Source organism: Bos mutus, chromosome 7, assembly GCF_027580195.1.
Source record: "Bos mutus isolate GX-2022 chromosome 7, NWIPB_WYAK_1.1, whole genome shotgun sequence".
In the NCBI taxonomy this organism is placed as follows: Eukaryota; Metazoa; Chordata; class Mammalia; order Artiodactyla; family Bovidae; genus Bos; species Bos mutus.
The window spans coordinates 55,853,858-55,873,430 of record NC_091623.1 but is presented as its reverse complement, the minus strand read 5'-3'; the positions used below and the strand labels follow the sequence as shown (position 1 = coordinate 55,873,430).

Genomic DNA, 19,573 nt, shown 5'->3' with positions numbered 1-19,573 from the left:
ACTGAACACCACCACCAACAAAAGTGACACTTGAATAAAATGCCAGCAAACTGTGATGTATCATACATATGGTATGTTAAGGACAGCAATTTGCTGGCTACATGCTAAGAGCACAGTCATGATGAACTAATAGGAAAGCAGCCCTTATGTCAGACCCTGGCCCAAGTGCTGCACATGTGTCATACCTCACCGCACCCTTAGAAGTGGATGTTGCTATTATTATATGCACTTTTCACATGGGAAACTGAGGCACGGAAAGGCAAGTGTGGACTGCCTTTTCCAGTATCACAGCTCACTAGTGGCAGAGTTTGAACCAGGGCCTCTGACCCTAATGCTATGAGGCTAAGGCAGGGTTTCTCAATTTTGGTACTGTTGACATCCAGACTGGATAATTCACAGTGGTGGGCAGGGGCGGGGGCAGGGCGCTGTCCTGGGCATTGTAGAACTTCCAAAGTCTTTTTTTCTTTCGGCTGTACTGCGGGGCATGTGGGATCTTAGTTCCCCACCAGGGATCGAACCCGTGTCCCCTGCAGTGGAAGTACAGAGTCTTAACCACCGGACCACCAGGGAAGTCTCCTTGCAATCCTCCCCCCAAACAGAAATGTCTCCAGAGGTTGCCAAGGGTCTCTGGGAACAGTATGGGGGCGGGAGGGGGTGGCGGCAGATCGCTCTCATTTGAGACCCCGGGAGCTAAGGCAACTAAGGACAAGTTGATGGAGTGTAATGGTATGTTGAAGATAATGCTATAATACATAAAATGTAGCTAAGTACTGAGTGCTTTGGATCTGTTAACTCATTCCTCACAGCAGCCGTATGATGTGATGTGGGGTCTAAGCGATGCACAGAGAGGTGAAGCCGAGTGCCCTCAGTCACACAGCTCGAGGGTGGTGGAGCGAGGATTCGAGGATTCCTCCGCGCCGATTCGAAGACCCTGCCCAAGCTGAGCGGTCCTCGGCGGGCCACAGGTCGCTACTGCGCATGCGAAGACCTTGGCCGAGCTCGGGGCCGGCGCCCCCTGGCGGATGAGGAGGGTGGGGGCGGGGCCTGGCGGCATCCGGGCAGCTTTGACGCCACGCGCTGACTCACTCGGCCCCGCCCCCAGCCTGCGGCCGCTTGGCCATTTATAGAATCCGCGCTGGCTCTGAAGTCACTGCCCAGGCACGACGGGGGCGGGGTGGGGGAGCACTTGGCAGCCCCCCAGACGGGGCAGCCCGGGGTCTCCCTAGGGGGCATTCCGTTTTGGGTCCATTTGTCCCTCCAGTTCTGGGTCGATGTCTTCATCTCTTGCTGTGTCGTTTGGCCGTTCTGTATCCGTTTCTCTGCGTCGCTTAGCCTTTTTCTGTCACAGCCTTTGTCTCTGCGTCTCTATGAATTTGCCTGTCTCACTGTCTCTTTCTCTCTGTCCCCATGTCTCCTCTATCATCTCTCCGTCTTTGTGTCTCTGTTTCTGTTTCACGCCTCTCGGTCACCGTTTTTCCTCTGTGTCCCTGCCTCTGTCTGATGGATGGGGCTAGAGGCGGAGAGAGGGGACTGAACCCCATCCCGAGGCCCCAGTCCTAGAGGACTCCCTCATCACTGGCCGCTCGGCGTGCAGGCCCCCTACTCAGCTCCTAAGTGGCGCTTCCCAGGCCAGCAGCCCTTCTGTGCCTCAGTTTCCCACCTAAATGGGAAGGATGGATTATGTAAGTCATAGTTGCCAGAGAGTCCCAGAACAGTCATGAAAGAACAGTTCTGTCTGTCTGTAATCTTAGGAGAGCCTAGAAACTTTGTCAGCTCTCTCTCTCTCTCTCTCTCTCACACACACACACACACCTCTGTTCCTGTCTCCAGGAGACTCAGCCCTTTCTCCCTACACTTGCCTATCATGGCAGTCCTGGGTCTGCCAGCCCACCCCACACCTAACTTTCCCCTCCCCAAATGGCTTCTGTTTCTGGAGGGCTCACTCCATGCCAGGCACCCTTCCAGGCACAACCTCATTTGAGAGATTTAATCTCTTAAGTGAGATTTAAGATTAAAATTTCACTAAATGTCATTTCCACCCTCTTGGGGTGGAAAGTCTTAGACTCTTTTTTTTTTTTTTTGCCTCGCAGCATGTGGGATCTTAGTTCCCTAACCAGGAATCAAATCTGAACTCCTTCTATTGGAAACATAGAGTCTTAACCACCGGACCTCCAGGGAAGTCCCTTAGACTCTTTTTATAGATAAAGAAACCCAAGATTCAGAGAAACCAGGTCACTCTCCCAGGGTCACACTGCTCCTGCTGCTTCCAGATCCTTCCACGCATATTTCTTAGGTGCCCAAGCATGTTCTCACCTTTGTAGTCCCTTCCACCTGGACCCATTTCCACAAGATGCCTGTGTGCCCTCTCCCTCATTTCCTCTGCTCAGCTGTCCGCTTTTCAGAGAGGCCCTCCCTGACCACCTGCTCTAAAATAATAGCATTGCCCACCTCCAGACTGTGAGAAGATGGGCAAGAAGGGTGCTATTCCATTAAGGGTTTGCACCCGGCAGTGGGTATGTTCACCTCCATAGAAGCTTCCATTTGAATAAGTGATTTTAAAAAGCCCCCACCACAGCCCCTGCCTAGCCTTCCCTGGGGGTACAGTGTAGAATGTGCCTGCCAGTGCGGGGAACACGGGTTCGATACCTGGTCAGGGAACTGAGATCCCACATGCCCAAGATGCAGCTAAGCCCAAGGGCCACAGCTACGGAAGCCCACACGCCCTAGAGCCCGTGCTCTGCAATAAGAGGCCACAGCAATAAGAAACCTGCATGCTGCAACTAGAGAGTAGCCCCTGCTCATCGCAACTAGAGAAAAGCCTGAGGAGCTACGAAGACCCAACGCAGCCAAAAAAATTTAAAAAGAAGCCCCCCCCCAACCCCTACTCTTTATCTCCATTTCTTACTTTCTTTTATTTGTCATCTCCTTCTTGCTTATTACCTCTCATCCTGCACAGAAACTCCACAAAGGCAGAGCTTTGCTTTTGTAGAGTTTTGTTCACTATTTTATCCCTAATACCCAGGACAGGGTTTGCACACAGCAAACAATGCTGAGTAAATGGAATTAAAATCAGTGAGCCAGGACTCGAACCCACATGAATTTGAAATGTTGGTGCTTAACCTCTCACAAAGGAAGGGCATAATTACCCAGATCCTCTTGGACTGAGGACAGTTGAGATGGGGTCCGCTTTTCATTTTCATTCCAGCACTCCCCAAAATACCAGTTGGAGAGTGAAGAGAGGATTGGGGCACAGGCTGGGGTTGTCCCAGGCCTTTCTACAGTTGCCGACTCCGTCGTCCAGCCTTGAGCTTTGCAAAAAGATGCTTTGCAGGAAAAGCATCTGGTTGAACAAGAGAACTTTTTTTTTTTTTGGTATTTAGTTATTTACTTAGTTGTGGCATGCTTGATTTCCTTGAGGCACGTGTGATCTTTTAGTTGCTGCGTGCAGGATCTAGTTCCCTGATCAGAAATGGAACCTGGGCCCCCTGCATTAGGAGCATGGAGTATTAGCCACTGGACCACCAAGGAAGTCCCTATGGACTGTAGCCCACCAGGCTCCTCTGTCCATGGGATTCCCCAGGCAAGAATATTCAAGTGGGTTGCATTTCCTTCTCCAGGCGATCTTCCCCACCTAGAGACGGAAACTGACTCTTAAATCTCCTGCACCAGCAGGTGGGTTCTTTACCACTAGTGCCACCCGGGAAGGCAGGGAGTCCCTAAGAGACCTTTTTTAAAAAGTGAGCCAGATTGGCAAAAATCGTAACACTTGACAACAGACAGTGCTGGGAGACTTAGGGAACATCACTGATAGGAATGGCAGTTGGTCCATAGCCTTCAAAATGATAAGTGTCCTTACCTTTTCTGGTGACTGATTTTACATGTCAGGTCAATTGGGCCAGGGGGTGCCCAATACTTGGTCAAATGTTATTCTGGTTGTGCCTATGAGGGTGTTTTTGGATGAGATTAATATTTGAATTTGCAGACTGAGTAAAACAGATTGCCCTCCTCAATATGGATGGACTTCATCTGATCAGTTGGAAGCTCGAATAGAACAAAACGTCTGATCTCCCAACCCCCTCCATCCAGTAAGAAGGAACTCTTCCTGCCCAACTGCCTTGAAGTGGGACATGGTTCTTTTCCTGCCTTTGGACTGAAACATCAGCTTCTCTTAGGTCTCAAGGCTGCCTGCCAGTTCTCAGATGGACCTTATACTGTTGGCTGTCCAGATCCTCAGACCTTTGTTCTTGGACTTGAACTACATCATCTATTCTCCTGGGTCTCCAGCTTGCCAACTGCAGATCTTTAGTCTATAGCCACATAATAAATCTGTCTCTCTTCCTCTCTCTCTCTCTCATATATGTACATTGGGTTGACCAAGATGTTCATTCGGATTTCGTATGAACTTTTTGGCCAACCCAATATATACACACACACATATATATATTTTTTTCTATTGGTTCTGCTTTTCTGGAAAGCCCTATCTAATATATTTTCTGAACCACCAAATCTCTTTTTTAGAATATTCTTAACGACGAATATGTGTAGGCGTGGAGTGATTTTTTGCAGGGAGCCTTTTAAAAACAAGTCACACTGTAGATCCGTCGACATGGAACAGGTGAGAGTCAAAGATGATGGCAGAATATGAGCACTTTGTTTCAGTAAAAGAAAGGCACTATGGTGCTGCGGTTAAGAGTGTGGGGCTCTGGATCCATATTCCATGGGTTTGGGACATGCCCTGGTGGTTACTGGCTGTGTGACCTAGGACAGGAGTCTTGACCTCTCTGTGCCTCAGTTTCCTCCTCTGGGAAATGGGTATATTAATAGTGCCTGCTTCAGTAGTCCTGTTTGTTTTTTAACTTTTTTGTTTGTTTTGCCACACTGCAAGACATGTGGAACTTCTCCACCAGGGATCAAACTTGTGCCCCCTGCAGTGGAAGCGTGGAGTCCACTGGACCACCAGGGAAGCCCTGTTTTTAACTTTTTATTTGGAGATAATTTTAGGCTTACAGAAAAGTTGCAAAAAATAGCTCAGAGAGTTCCCAAATACCCTTCACCCTGCTGCCCCGGCTGTTAACATCTTACATAACCATAGTACATTTATCAAAACTAAGAAACTAACCTTGGCACAATACTATTAATAAACTACAGACTTGCTTTGGATTTCTCCAGTTTTTTTAACTCATGTTCTTCTGTTTCAGAACCCAATCCAGGGTCCCTCATTGCATTTAGTTTTCATATCTTCTTAGACTCCTTTGCCTGTGATAGTCCCTCAGTCTTCCCTGACCTTGACACTTTTGAAGAGTACTGGTCAGTAATTTTCTAGCCTGTCTTTCAGTTTGGTTTTTCTTGATTAGCCTGGAGATTTTGAATTACTGGAAAGGATACCAGAAAAGTGATGCTCCCTTCCATACCAAGGGCTAATGATGTCACTATGACTCATTGCTGGCGATGTTAATGTTGGTCCCTTGGTTAAAGTGATGCTTGCCAGAATGCTCCACTTCGAAGCTGCTATTTTCTTCCAGTTATTTTGAGAATTGCATGTTTAAGGGTCTACATAAGGGCTTCACATATATTATTGTGCTCTGTTTTTAAAAAATAACAAAATATATGTATAAATGCCTGTGTTTGAATCAACTACTTCTGGAAGGATAAATAAGGAGAGTTGCATCTGCCTCAGGAGGAAGAGAAACACAGAGGGCGGTTAAGGCTGTGACCACATTGGTGACCCCACCACCGCCCGCTGCCTCGAGCCTTCTTCACCCACAGCTCAGCTGAGCAGAGCGAACTCCACCTACTCAGGGCTTGGCATGCCCAGCAGAGGGCAGTAGTACGCCCAGCGGCTGCCCACGTGGCTGTCAACGTGCTGGGGCGGGGGTGCGCCAGCCCTCCTGGACCGGCAGTTGATTGGCTGCAGCCCCTCTTAGGTTGGCCAATCACAGGAATCTGCGAGACAGATGTTCTGTGGCTGCGCAGAGTCGCTGAGGCATCCTAAGGATGGCTGCATCTTTCTGTCCCCCTGTCTGTGCCCTGCTTCATGGAGGCCAAGGCTTGCAAAAGTGGCTTTATGGGAGCGGAGAACTGTCCTCTCCGGGAGCCTCTGCTACTGCCAACCCCTCTTATTTTGTGCTAATCTATTTGAGTTGTTAACAGCCTAAAACCAGGGCTTTCTGGGAGCAGCCCAGGAGCCCCTCACACCACTCTGACCTCCTCATATTCCCCTGTTCATTCCAGCCAATCACAAAGGGCCTTTGCAGTTGCCCCTTGTACCCGGTGTGTGTGTGTGTACATGTGTGTGCATGCTCAATCATTTCTGACTGTTTGCAACCTCATAGACTGTAGCCCGCCAGACTCTTCTGTCCATGGGATTTCCCCAGCAAGAATACTGAAGTGGATTGCCATTTCCTCCTCCAGGAGATCTTCCCGACCCAGGGATAGAACCCGTATCTCATGTGTAGGCAGGCAGATTCTTTACCATTGAGCCATCTGGAAAGCCCCATGATAAGGTGAGTCCCCTGTAATAAGAATAGCATAGGGAATCCTCTGGTGGTCCAAAGGTTAGGACTGGAGGTCCGAGCTTCCACTGCAGGGGGCATGGGTTTGATCCCTGGTAGGGGAACTAAGATCCACATGCCAGGATGGTGCAGCAAAAAAATTTTAAAAATACCCCCAATAAAACCCTGCATACACTTATATCGCTGTTTGCATAGATAAATTCAATTAAATCTCAAACAAACAACCCTATAAGGTTATTATACTTGGCCCATTTCAGGAGTGAGACGATCAAGGCACAGATGGAGTAAGCACTAGCCCAGACCCACGAAACTAGATTAACAGAGCCTGTCTCTACTTGAGCTTCCCAGGTGGCGCTAGTGGTAAAGAACCCGCCTGCCAATGCAGGTTGGACTAAGACACACGGGTTTGATACTTGGGTCGGGAAGATCCCTGGGAGAAGGAAGTGGTAACCCCCTCCGGTATCCTTGCCTGGGAAATCCCACGGACAGAAGAGCCTGGTGGGCTGCCATCCATAGGGTTCACAAAGAGTGGGACACAGCTGAAGCGACTTAGCATGCACAAGCACATCTCCGTCACTAATGATAATGTTGAAAACTCAGTGCCTGGCTCAAACATTTGTTGAACAAGTGAAGGAATCCACATCACTTCCACCTTTAATATTTCATTCCCACATTTCAGGTGAGAAAACTGGGGCCGCCCAGGTGTATTCACAAATACACACCTCCGCCTCTTACCCCCCACCCCTCCTCCCACCCCCCACAAGTCCAGTCTCGCATTGCTCAGTCACTCCTTCCCCAAGCAAACTCCTAAGTCCCCCGTGCTGTTGCCCTAGTTAAAGATGGGGTCTGCCTCCTTACGAGGCGGGACCAAGGACTTTCCACCTTTCTATTGGCGTTTCTCCCTTTGGGGCGGGACCTCTCTAAACCGGCGGTCTTGATTTGCTGTCTCCCTGGCGGCTCGTGACCCGGAACATCTCTGGGCAACATGGCGGCGCCCAGCAGCAAGACAGAAAGGGCAGGGATTCCGCGGCCAGCCGCGTGAATAGGTAGGTCGCGCGTGGGGAGGCAAGCGCGAACTTCTGGGAACCGGGGAGGCCCGTTCTGGGCTGTCAGTGCGGGAGGGAGGCTTCGGAGGACCCCGGTTTCCGGGCCAGGGCACCATGACCTTTCGGCGTACCGGGCCGGGATGTGCCGGCAAAAGCCGCACTCAGTTTACCTACGTCTCCACGTCCCTAATCTCCAGTTTTGCAGATGAGACAGCTGAGGCTCAGAGAGATTAGAGCTTTCTTTCACGGTCACGCTACAAGCCGGCCGCTAGGCTGGAATTCGACGCCTGGTCTGTCGTTGTCACCCAAAGGAGTCAAAATCCTGGCAGCCAGCCTCAGAGCTGTTGTAGGTACATCCTGCCTAGGGGTTCAGATTTTTAGAAGTTTGGTAGAAATTTAGCTCTTCCTGATGCAACTGATACTTGTTGGGTACCTACATTATACCAGGCACTGTCCCAGGTGCTGGAGACACAGCAATAAGGCAGACACACACACACACACACACACACACACACACACACACAGTCCCGGGTGCTAGAGACACAGCAATAAGGCACACACACACGTCCCGGGTGCTGGAGACACAACAATAAGGCAGACACACACAGACATACACACACACACACACACACAAGTCCCGGGTGCTGGAGACACAGCAATAAGGTAGACACACACACACACACAAGTCCCGGATGCTGGAGACACAGCAATAAGGTAGACACACACACACACACAAGTCCCGGGTGCTGGAGACACAGCAATAAGGTAGACACACACACACACACAAGTCCCGGGTGCTGGAGACACAGCAATAAGGTAGACACACACACACACAAAGTCCCGGGTGCTGGAGACACAGCAATAAGGCAGACACACACACACACTGGAGACACAGCAATAAGGCAGATACACACACACACACACACACACACACACACACACAATCTCCCCAGGGAGTCAGACATTGAACGAATCAGAAATAAGGGAAACATGTGATTTCAGATGCTAATAACTGCTTAAAATGCATTCATCAGGGTAATGGGGCTTTAGATTGGGAGTGGGGTGGTGATCAGGAAAGGCTTCTTATTTGACTATAGACCTGAATGACCAGAGACTGATCTGGGGGAATAAATTCTGAACAGAGAGAAAAGCAAGTTCAAAGGCTCTGAGATGAGAATAAAGCCAACTTGTTTAAGAAACAAGTGTAGCTGGAGCTATCAGTAATAAGAGGTGAGTTTTGAGGGGCAGATTCTGATTTAATTTTGTGTGCTGTTTCAGTGATTTTAGGCAGAGAACACTAAATTTACTTTACATTTTAAGAAGCTCCCTCTGACCACTGCAGGGAGAAATGACTGGAGGCAGGTAAGGAAAGAAGTTGAGACCGGATAGGTGAAAAGAGATCATGGACTGGAGTGGTGGCCTGCAGATGCAGAGAAATGGATGCATTTAATATGGATTTGGAAGCAACAGGAGTAGCTGATGAATTGGACTGGGGGAGTGAGGGATACAGTGGACTCAGAATTCCCAGGTTTGTGATCTGAGTGACTAGCAGTGGTGATGTCATTGGCTAAGATGAGGAGACACACATTTAAGCAGGGATATGATTTGGAGCAAAATAAGTTTGAGATGGCTGGGGAAAATACCAAAGTGGCAGTTAGGTCAGGAGACTTGGGTTCAGGACTGGTGATAAACATTTAGGAGCATCAGCACATTGATCATCATTTCTCAGACCTTAACACACAGAGGAGAAACCTGGAGTTTTGTTAAAATGCAGATTCTAATTCAGTGGGTCTGGATTAAGGCTGAGATTTAGCATTTCTAATAAGCTCCCAGATGATAATACAAATGCAGCTGGTGCCATAGATACTCTTTGAATAGCAAAGGTTTAGAATAAGGTCTTAATCTCAGGTGTGTGTTAGAGTCATTGGGGTGCTTTAAAATGCTAATACCTAGGCCCTACCTTTGTATATTTTGATTTAGTACATCTGGGGTATGGCCTGGGCATGGGAATTTTTTAAAGCTCCCAAGATAATTCTAATATGAACAAAGTTAAAAAACCATTACAGCTGTCTACAGTAATACAGAGAGGAGAGGAACACCACTTTTGGTAGTTAAATGATGTCTTAAAATAGCAGACAGATAAATTCAGAACGTGGGATTCTTCACAGCCTTACTACACAGAATTCGGTCTCCAGACCAGCAGCAATCAGCATCACTTGGATGTTTGTTAGATGTACAGTTTCTGGCTCCACTGGACCTGCTGAATCAGGATCTGCATTTTAATAAGATCCTCAGTGATTCATCTGCACATTCAAGTTTGCAAACATTGCAGACTTTAGAGAAGGAAGCAGGGCTTGCTGACTGGCTAAAAAACAGGCCTTGGGTGCTAGGAAGAAAATCAAGAGTGTTAACATGGGAGGAGGGCTTCACACATGCGAGATACTTCTGAGAAATTGAGCAAAATGAGGCCAAAGAAATAATCACTGGCTTTGTTAAATGGAGAACACACAAGGGGTCTTTACAGGAGTGCTGTCAGTGGAGTGGCTGGGGCAGCAGCCAAGTAGGAAAGAGTGAGAAAGGAGTATAATATGCAGACACCTCTTGGGAGAAGCTGTGCTATAAATGGAACAGAGATGTGGAGCAGAGGCGGAAGGAGATGCTAGAGAAAGTTTAAATGGTGGTAAGAGTGAGCCAAATACTTCCCAGCTCATTTTATGAGGCCAGCATTACCCTGATACCAAAGCAAACAGATATGACATGAAATGAAAACTCCAGCCCAGGTTCTCTTATGAATATGGCTGCACAAGTCCTCAACAAAATACTTGCAACCCAATCTAGCAGCAAATAAAAAGAATTATACAGCATGACCAAGTGGAATTTATCAGAGAAATGCAATACGAGTTTAACAGTTGAAAATTAATGTAATACATGATATTAATAGACTAAAAGGACAAAATTCACACGAGTTCAATAGATGCAAAAAAAAATCATTTGACAGAATAAAATGAATGCCCTTTCTGATAAAAATACTCGGCATCTAGTAATAGAAAGGAATGTCCTCAACCCAATAGGTCATCTGTGGACAATCCTATGGCTGACATCATAGTTAATGACGAAAGACTGGATGCTTTCCCCCTAAGATCAGGAACAAGACAAGAATGTGCACTCTGGCCACTTCTATTCACCTTTGCACTGGAGGTTCAGCAAGGACACCTGGGCAAAAAAAAGAATGCATCCAGTTTAAAAAAGAAGATGTAAAGCTATCTTTCTTTGCAGATAACATGATCTTGGATGTAGAAAGTCCTAGGGTATCCGATTAAAAAAATATATATATTAGGACTAATGCAGGTTCAGCAAAGTTGCAAGGTACAGGATCAATGTATAAAAAATAAACTGCGTTTCTGTACACTAGCAATGAACAATGTGAAAATGAAATTTCACAATAGCTTTATAAAGAATAAGATACAAATAAACTTAACAAAAGAAGTAAAGGGCTTCTACACTGAAAACTGTATAATACTTTTGAGAGAAATTAAAGAAGATCTAAATAAATGGAGGGCTTCCCTGGTGGCTTAGTGGTAAAGAATCCGCCTGCTAATGCAAGAGATGCAGGTTCCATCCCTGGGTCAGGAAGAGCCCCTGTCAAAGGAAACCCACTCCGGTATTCTTGCCTGGGAAATCCCATGGTCAGAGGAGCCTGGCAGACTGCAGTCTATGGGGTCTCAGAAGAGTCAGTCATGACTTAGCGACCAAACCAACAACAACAAATAAATGGAAAGGTATCCCATGTTCATGGATCAGAAATCTTAATATTCAGTCAGTTCACTCGTTCAGTGTGTCCGACTCTTTATTTCCCAAATTGATCTACAGATTCAACACAATCCCTATCAGAATCTGAGATTTTTTTTTTCCAGAAATTGACTGCTGATTCTTAAATTTTATATGTAATAGTGAACGATCCAGAATAGCCAAATAATATTGTAAAAGAAGAACAAAGTTGCAGGACTTAATACTTCCCAATTTCAAAACTTACAAAGCTACAATAATCACAACAATGTGTTACTGCTCAACATATAGATCAATAGGACAAGAATTGAGAGCCCAGAAGTAAACCCTTATGTTTATGGTCAGTTGATTTTCAACAAGAGTAACAGGAAGAAAAAAATAGTCTTTTCAACAAATAGTATTAGGACAAGTGGATATCCATATGAAGTGAACCCCTTCCTCATACCAGCCATTTAGAAAGATTAATTCAAAGTGGATCAAAGATTTAAATGTAAGAACTAAAACTCCTAGAAGAAAACAGAGGAGTAAATCTTCATGACCTTGAACCAGGCAATGGTTTTTTTGGATACAACATCAAAAGCACAGCTATAAAAGAAAAACAGAAAACTGGACTTTGTTGGAATTAAAACTGTGTGTTGCCGGAGAAGGAAGGGGCAACCCACTTCAGTAGTCTTGCCTGGGAAATCCCATGAACTGTGGAGCCTGGTGGGCTATAGTCTATGAAGTTGTAAAGAGTCAGACATGAATGAGCGTGCGCACACACGCACAATAGTAATAACAACTAACACTCAAAAAACATTTCCTAAGAGCCTTTCCTATTCTAAACCTCTTATTTAAACAACAACAACAAATTGTGCTGCAAGTAATAACATGAAAGTGAAAAGACAACTCAAAGAATGGGAAAAAGCAGTTGTGAACCATAAAGGTCTAAGCGACTGAATTGAACTGATCCAGAACATAAACAACTCAATAAAACCACTCAATAGTAAAAAAAATAACCTAATATTCAAATGGAGAAAGAATCTAAATAGACATTTCTCTGAAAATGATACACAATGGACAGTAAGCCCATGAAAAGATGCTCAACTGTTACTAGTTTTTAGGGAAATGCAAATCAAAACCACAATGAGATGCCCGCTTCACACCCACTAGGATGATGTCTATAATCAAAAAGGCCGACAGCAACAAGTATTGGCAAGAAGGCAGAGAAACTGGAACCCTTATACATTGCTGGTTGGGATACACTGCTGGTGGGGATGTAAAGTGGTGCAGCTGCTTTGGAAGACATTTTGGCAGTCCCTCAAATGATTAAACATAGAGTTACCATATGTCCCAGCAACTTGATTCTAAGTATATACCCAAGAGAAGTGTAAATATGTGTTCACACGAAAACTACACAAGTGTTCATAGCAGCAACAGTCATAATAGTCAAAAAGTGGGAAGAAGCCCAAATGTTCATCGGTTGGTGAATGGGTAAATAAAATGTGGTTAAATCCATATCGTGAACATTTTTTTTTTTTTTGGCAGTTGAAAGGAAGTCTGTTAGATGTTACAACGTGGATAAACCTTGAAAACATGTTAAGTGAAAGAAGCCAGTCACAAAAGAGCACATATTATATATGGTTCCAATAATATGAAATTCTCCAGGCAGGAATACTGGAGTGGGTAGCCATTACCTTCTCCAAGGGGTCTTCCTGACCCAGAAATTAAACCCAGGCCTCCTGCATTGCAGGCAGATTCTTTACGTTTAGGTTATAAGGGAAGCTCCATGAAATTCCCAAAGGACACAGTAGATTAGGGGTTGCCTAGGGTTGACTGAATGACTGCAAATGGATATAGGGTTCTTTTTTTGGGGGGGTGGGTGGTGACAAGCATGTTCGAAAATTTAGATTTAGTGATGGGTGCACAATTCTGTGAATATACAATCGACCCTCGAACAATGTAGTGGTTAGGGGTGCCAACCCTCTGCACAGGTGAAAATACAAATATAACTTTACAATTGGCCCTTCATAGCCATGGTTCCACATCCTTAGATTGAACCAACCACAGGTCATGCTATACTGTAGTATGTATATATTGAAAAAAAAACCAAGGACATCCCTGGTGATCCAATGGGTTAGACTCTGCTCCCAAAGCAGGGGGCCCAGATTCAGTCCCTGGTTGGGGAACTAGATCCTGCATGCCACAGCTAAGATTCAGCACAGCCTATATATATATTAAAGTCTTTATTGAATTTGTTATGGTATATTTCTGTTTTTATGTTTTTGGTTTTTTGGCCATGAGGCTCTGGAATCTTAGGCATGTGGTATCTTAAGCTCCCCAACTAGGGATCAAACCTGCACCCTCTGAATTGGAAGGTGAAATCTTAACCACTGGACTGCCAGGGAAGTCCCACAAAAATAAATATGAAAAAGAAAGAAGTCAGCCTATAAGTGGACCCATGCAGTTCAACCCAGTGTTGTTCAAGGGTCAACCACTGAAACCACATTTAGTTTTATACTAAGGGTCAGCTCTGTGGCATGCAAATAAAGGTATTAAAACAGAATGATCTGGCAGGGAGGGGAACCAATGCAGAAGCAAATTCCTCCAGACAGTAAAGGATCTGGTTCAGAAGAACAGGGACCCCGATTGTAATCATCACTCCTCCTCCACTTTGTGAATGAAGAGACCAGTGGAGCCAGTGCGTTAGCCATGCCGTCAGGGACATGGCCTCTGCCCAGGAGAGAGGTCTCATCGCCTTCAGCAGGTGGGCTGCCAGACTGATGCTGTCTCTTTTCTCTTGCCAGGTGGTTGTCCAACAGGCAAAGGCATGAGCTGGGCCCAAGCCATCCTGCTGGCCCGGGGCGCCTCTCGGGGCTGGGGGGGCATCTGCAGCACTGCCCTCACAGGAGCCCCCTTCTCTCAGGTAACTGCTAGTCTTGGGGGGCCAGGAGGAGGAAGAGGCAGGCAGGCCTGGGATCTGCTCCCAAGCCCTCACTATGCACCCAGTGAAGCCAGCTTTAAGAGCAGAGAGGGGAGGGGAGAAGGAGGAGGTGTTTGTGGAGGACTGGGTCTGGGCTGGTCTGTCTGCTCTGAGTGCTAGTTGAATGTCTCTTACTCATTGTACTTAGTCACTCAGCTGTACCCGACTCGTTGGGACCCCATGGACTGTAGCCCACCAGGCTCCACTGTCCATGGGACTCTCCAGGCAAGAATACTAGAGTGGGTTGCCATGGCCTCCTCCAGGGGATCTTCCCAACCCAGGGATCAAACCTGGGTCTCCCGCATTGCAAGCAGATTCTTTATCCTCTGAGCCACCAGGGAAGCCCAAGAATACTGGAGTGGGTAGCCTATGCCTTCTCCAAGGGATCTTCCTGACCCAGGGAATGAACCGGGGTCTCCTGCATTGCAGCTAAATTCTTTACCAACTGAGCTATCCAGGAACCCCTCTTACTCATTATTATTATTTTTTTTTTTTTTGGCTGTACCACATGGCTTGCAGGATCTCATTTCCCTGTCCAGAGACTGAACCCGGGCCCCGGTAGTGACAGTGCTGAATCCTAACCACCATCCCACCAGGGAGCTCCCATGTCTCTCACTCATTTTAAGAAGTGTTGGTGGACTTCCCTGCTGGTCCAGTGGTGAAGAATCTGCCTTACAATGCAGGGGATGTGGGTTCCATCCTTGGACTGGGAAGATTCCACATGCCCCAGGGCAACTAAGCTGGCACACCACTCGAGAGTTAATGGGCCACAATGAAAGAGCCTGCATGCTTCAACTAAGACCTGACGCAGCCAAATAAATCAATACATACTTTTTAAAAAGCGTTGGTGTCCCCATGGGTGAGGGTCTTGAATTTAAAATTAAGAAGGTCTGAGGTGGGTAGATTTGGGCGGTGACTCTGGTTAACTCCTGCATTTACTTGTAAAGATGTGAGCAGAAAATCAAATTTCCTTCTCTTACCCGAAGTGATCATGACCATAAATTACAACAAGGATGATGATGATGGTCACAGTATTAATAGGTCCCTTACTAAACACTTCTGGTGGCCCAGACCCTGAGTCACGCATTTCATTAGCATCATCTCATTTGTAGTGTCTCCCCTTCTTTGGGGCATTCTAGAATTTGATTTTCTGCTTATTTCTCCCTATGCTTATATCACCTGTAGTAGTGCCTACGCTTTCACTTTACCTGAATGCTTTTTTTTTTTAATCTCACCTAAGCAGGATATTGGGATGGTTATTGGGTGCAGTAGGACTGAGGGCTCCAGTCTCAGCTCTGCTGCTTTGCAACTTCGTAACACCAGGCATCTTATGTCATCTCCTTGGGCCTCAGTTTCCTCTTCTGTAAAATGGGTACACGAAGAGGCACTCCTTTGATAACAGTTGGAAAGATTAAATGAGCCTCAGAAATGCTCCACAATGCCTGGAATAGAAGACTATTCCGTAAGGGACTTCCCTGGAGGTCCAGTGATTAGGACTCAACTACCGCCAGGGCCCAGGTTCTATCCCTGGTTGGGCAATTAGTTCCCTCAAGCCATACAGCACAACCGAAAAAAAAGTAAAAGGACACTTGTTGACCGCAAGGGAGCTGAGACGAGAAGGCCGAGCCTCCTCTTGTTCCACATTGGCTGGGAATGTAGGTGGTGGGCAGCTCAACTACATGTGTCTGCAAATGGCCAGAAAACACCTTGAGTATTAGCTTTTGAATTACGAATTACAAATGAATTTTAGCAAGTAGGCAAATTCTCAAACATGGAATCTGCAAATAGTGAGGACCAAATATATATATCAGCCTTTTTTTTTTTTTAAACACAAATGGGATGCTACTGTACACACCGTTTCACACTTTCCTTTTTTTCATTTAATGATATACTTTGGAGCTCACTCCTGGTCACAGGACACCTCCTCCATGTGTCTTACAGCGGTGGGTGCCCCTTGTCCAGGCTCATGGCCACTTGCTTAATTTTTTCCTTGCTGATGCACATTTGGTCCATTTCCACTGATGCAGCGGATGCGCAAATGTCATCTGAGGCAGATATGTTTAGAGCGGTCGGATTTAAATACTAGATGCAAGATTGCTGTGTCAGAGGGCGTCTGTTCTCACCGTGGTGAACACTGCCTGCACTGGGATGTTACCATAGCTGTCTGGCTATGGTAACTGATAACTTTGTGATGGCGCCTGGTTGTGGGTCTGTAACCAGGGCACCACAGTTCTTCAGAGGCCATGAGGATGCCCGCTGGCATCTTTCCCAGCAAAGAGCCAGCCGGGCAGTCCCCCAGGGGCACCAGGAGGCGCCAGGTTCCAGCGGTGGTTCTCCATCCGCAGGTACCGCCCCAGGCCCCACGGGGCCTCCGCTGCAGTGCAGCCGCCCACAACCCTGACTCATCGCTGGTCCCACACCCACCCGAGCCCCCCAGGCGGCCCGTCAAGGCCCTGGCAGTCCACGAGGAGCTGTTTAGGCCCGCGCTGGATGGGGCACGCAACAAGGCGAACTTCGTGCGGGCGGTGCAGAACTTTACCGAGTACAACGTGCACAAGCGCGGCCACGTGGACTTCATCTACCTGGCCCTGCGCAAGATGCGCGAGTACGGCGTCGAGCGGGACCTGTCTGTCTACAACCTGCTCCTTGATATCTTCCCCAAGGAGGTCTTCCGGCCTCGCAACATCTTCCACAGCATCTTCCTCCACTACCCACGGCAGCAGGAGTGCGGGATTGCAGTCCTGGAGCAGATGGAGAACCACGGTGAGGCCCGCAGGCTGGAGTGGGGCCAGGGGCTGCCTCCCTCTCCCATGTCTCAGCGCTCTACCCACTCTGTGGTTCCTCGGCTCTGACCTCTCCTCCCTGTCTCTCAGTCTGGAGTCCACCTCTGCCCACCCATCCCCCATCTCTCAGTCATCTCTCTCCCATCATCCCTTCCCTCCTCTTCTCCCTCACTGAGGCTCTGCCTGCATCTGCCTGGCACAGGGGTGATGCCCAACAAGGAGACGGAGTTCCTGCTCTTGCAGATATTCGGCCGCAAAAGCTACCCCATGCTCAAGCTGGTGCGCATGAAGCTGTGGTTCACCCGCTTCAAGAATATCAACCCTTTCCCCGTGCCCCGGGATCTGCCCCAGGACCCCGTGGACCTGGCCAGTTTGGCCCTGCAGCACATGGAGCCTGACCTCAGTGCCAGGGTCACCACCTACCAGGTAGTCACCCCTGGCCACACCCTCGGCCACCTCCTCAGGGCCAGGCCCCCTTCAGGAACTGGAGTGATTCCGGAAGACAGGCCCTGATTCCCTGGTGGAGCCTTCTCTAGATTCCAGGGCCCTTGGCCCAGCTGGACCTCTGCTCCTACCCCACCTCCCCATACTCACTGTTTTCTGGGCATGGCCTTCCTGTTCCTTGAGCAGTCTGTGGCAGCTCCCTTCTCAGTAACGCAGCCAAGGTCATGCAGACAGTGGCAGAGGCAGGATTTTCACACAGGTGGGCTGGCTCCAGGGTTCCCTCCCCATGAGCATCTCCAGGGTCAATGGCTTTGGCTTAATCTGATAGAAGCAAGAAGGTGGTGGTCTTGAGTGATGGGTGGGAGGCCCAGTATTTAGGCCTCAGAGGGGCCCTCAATTTCACTAGAATCCCCCTTCCCCACTTCTCTCTCCCCCGCCCTTCCCCCGTAGGGGCTGTGGGGGCCATAAGTGTCCACCCCTGCTTTCCTTACAGATGCCTTTGCTGAAAGACTCCCCCGACGCAATGGATCCTACAGAGACCCACATCGTAGGTAAGGTCCCACGAAGGGAGGGGATGCCACATTCTCACTGAGCCTGCTGGGAGGGCTCTCTGGGCCCTGGGGCACAGCCCCTGAGCCAGAACTACCCCCACCCCCACCCCATGTGTGTGTGTCTCCACACCAGGGATCCAGAGTCCTGAGCAGCAGAGTGCCCTGGCCCGCCATGACCCAGCCCGCCCAATCTTCGTTGAGGGCCCCTTCTCCCTGTGGCTTCGAGACAAATGTGTCTATTACCACATCCTCAGAGCTGACTTGCTGCCTCCCGAGGAGCGGGTGAGGGCCCAAAGTGGAAGTCAGGGCAGTGGGAAGAGTGAGTTGGCTCAGAGGGGTGGAAGGGGATGGGGGGACGGGAGGACAGGGACCAGGGAAGAGGCCGAAGGTGGCTTCAAGATCCGGGGCCTCTGACTTTGCCTGCACCGCCTCCCTGGGGTAGGAAGTGGAGGAGATTCCAGAGGAGTGGAACATTTACTACCCGATGCAGCTAGACCTGGCCTACGGGAGGAGCAGCTGGGATGACTACGAGTTTAACATTGATGAAGGTAAAAACCAGGACAGGTCAGATTCTAAACACTGCTTGGGATGGGGTACCGCCTCTGGAGTAGAGGGCTGAGAGCCAGGCCAAGACCTAGTCCAGTTACGACTCACCCTCACAGACCCAGCAGAGGCCCAGGTACACACACACACACACACACACACACACACCGCGCGCGTGCATGCGCACGCGTACGCACGCAAAGCACGAAACTCCCCACTCAGGGGCTCTAGACCTGTCAGCCCTCTGTCACTTCCTCCTTCAAACATCTGTGGAACATTCCTGTGCTGGCTACTGGGCATGACCAGGACAGGTCCGGTCCATCCCCTCAGGTCAGTGGTGGAATAGACATGTTACATTCTTGGGGTCCCCAGGAGGAGGTACACAACTCAGTCTCTGGTGGGGGTCAGGAGGGTTTCCAGTGGAGCCCTGAAGAATCAGGAGGCGTCACCCAGGTGATGTGTGGAATGGGCAGGCTAGGTGGAGGGGATTGTGTGTGCAAAGGCTTGGACATACACAAAAGGCAAAGGGAGCTTAAAGAGTGTGGGCTGTGGGCGTGAGGGGGCCGAACAAACTGAGGGCCTGTCTCTCCCAACAGTGGAGGAAGGGCCTGTCTTTGCCATATGTGTGGCGGGTGCCCATGACCAGGCCACGCTGGCCAAGTGGATCCAGGGCCTTCAGGAGACCAACCCAGCCCTGGCCCGGATCCCGGTGGTCTTCCGCCTGTCAGGGTCCTCCGGGGAGCTCCTGCCATCCTCCTCAGAGCTGGAGGAGCCACCCCCACCCCCACCTGAGGGCCAGGAAGAAGAAGACAGTCAGCAGCGACAACAGCAGGGCCAGAGCTGACCCTGGGCGGTCATGAGAGCATAGTCCGCGGACTGGTGTGTAGGCATGACATCACCTATGCGTGTAGAGCAAATAAAAGTCTTCCTGCTTGGGGCTGCCTTG

At 48.6% G+C, this 19,573-nt stretch overlaps 1 protein-coding gene across 1 annotated transcript; it reads left to right on the top strand.

The window, feature by feature from the left end:
• The first annotated feature begins 7,438 nt into the window (after positions 1–7,438).
• ECSIT (ECSIT signaling integrator) lies at positions 7,439–19,564 on the top strand. The gene is made up of 8 exons (XM_005890764.3): positions 7,439–7,558; positions 14,131–14,249; positions 16,652–17,069; positions 17,292–17,515; positions 18,027–18,084; positions 18,218–18,366; positions 18,527–18,632; positions 19,224–19,564. Exons 2-8 carry the CDS (start codon positions 14,154–14,156, stop codon positions 19,469–19,471), a joined length of 1,299 nt encoding a protein of 432 aa, XP_005890826.1. The 5' UTR covers positions 7,439–7,558; positions 14,131–14,153; the 3' UTR covers positions 19,472–19,564.
• Positions 19,565–19,573: the final 9 nt, after the last annotated feature.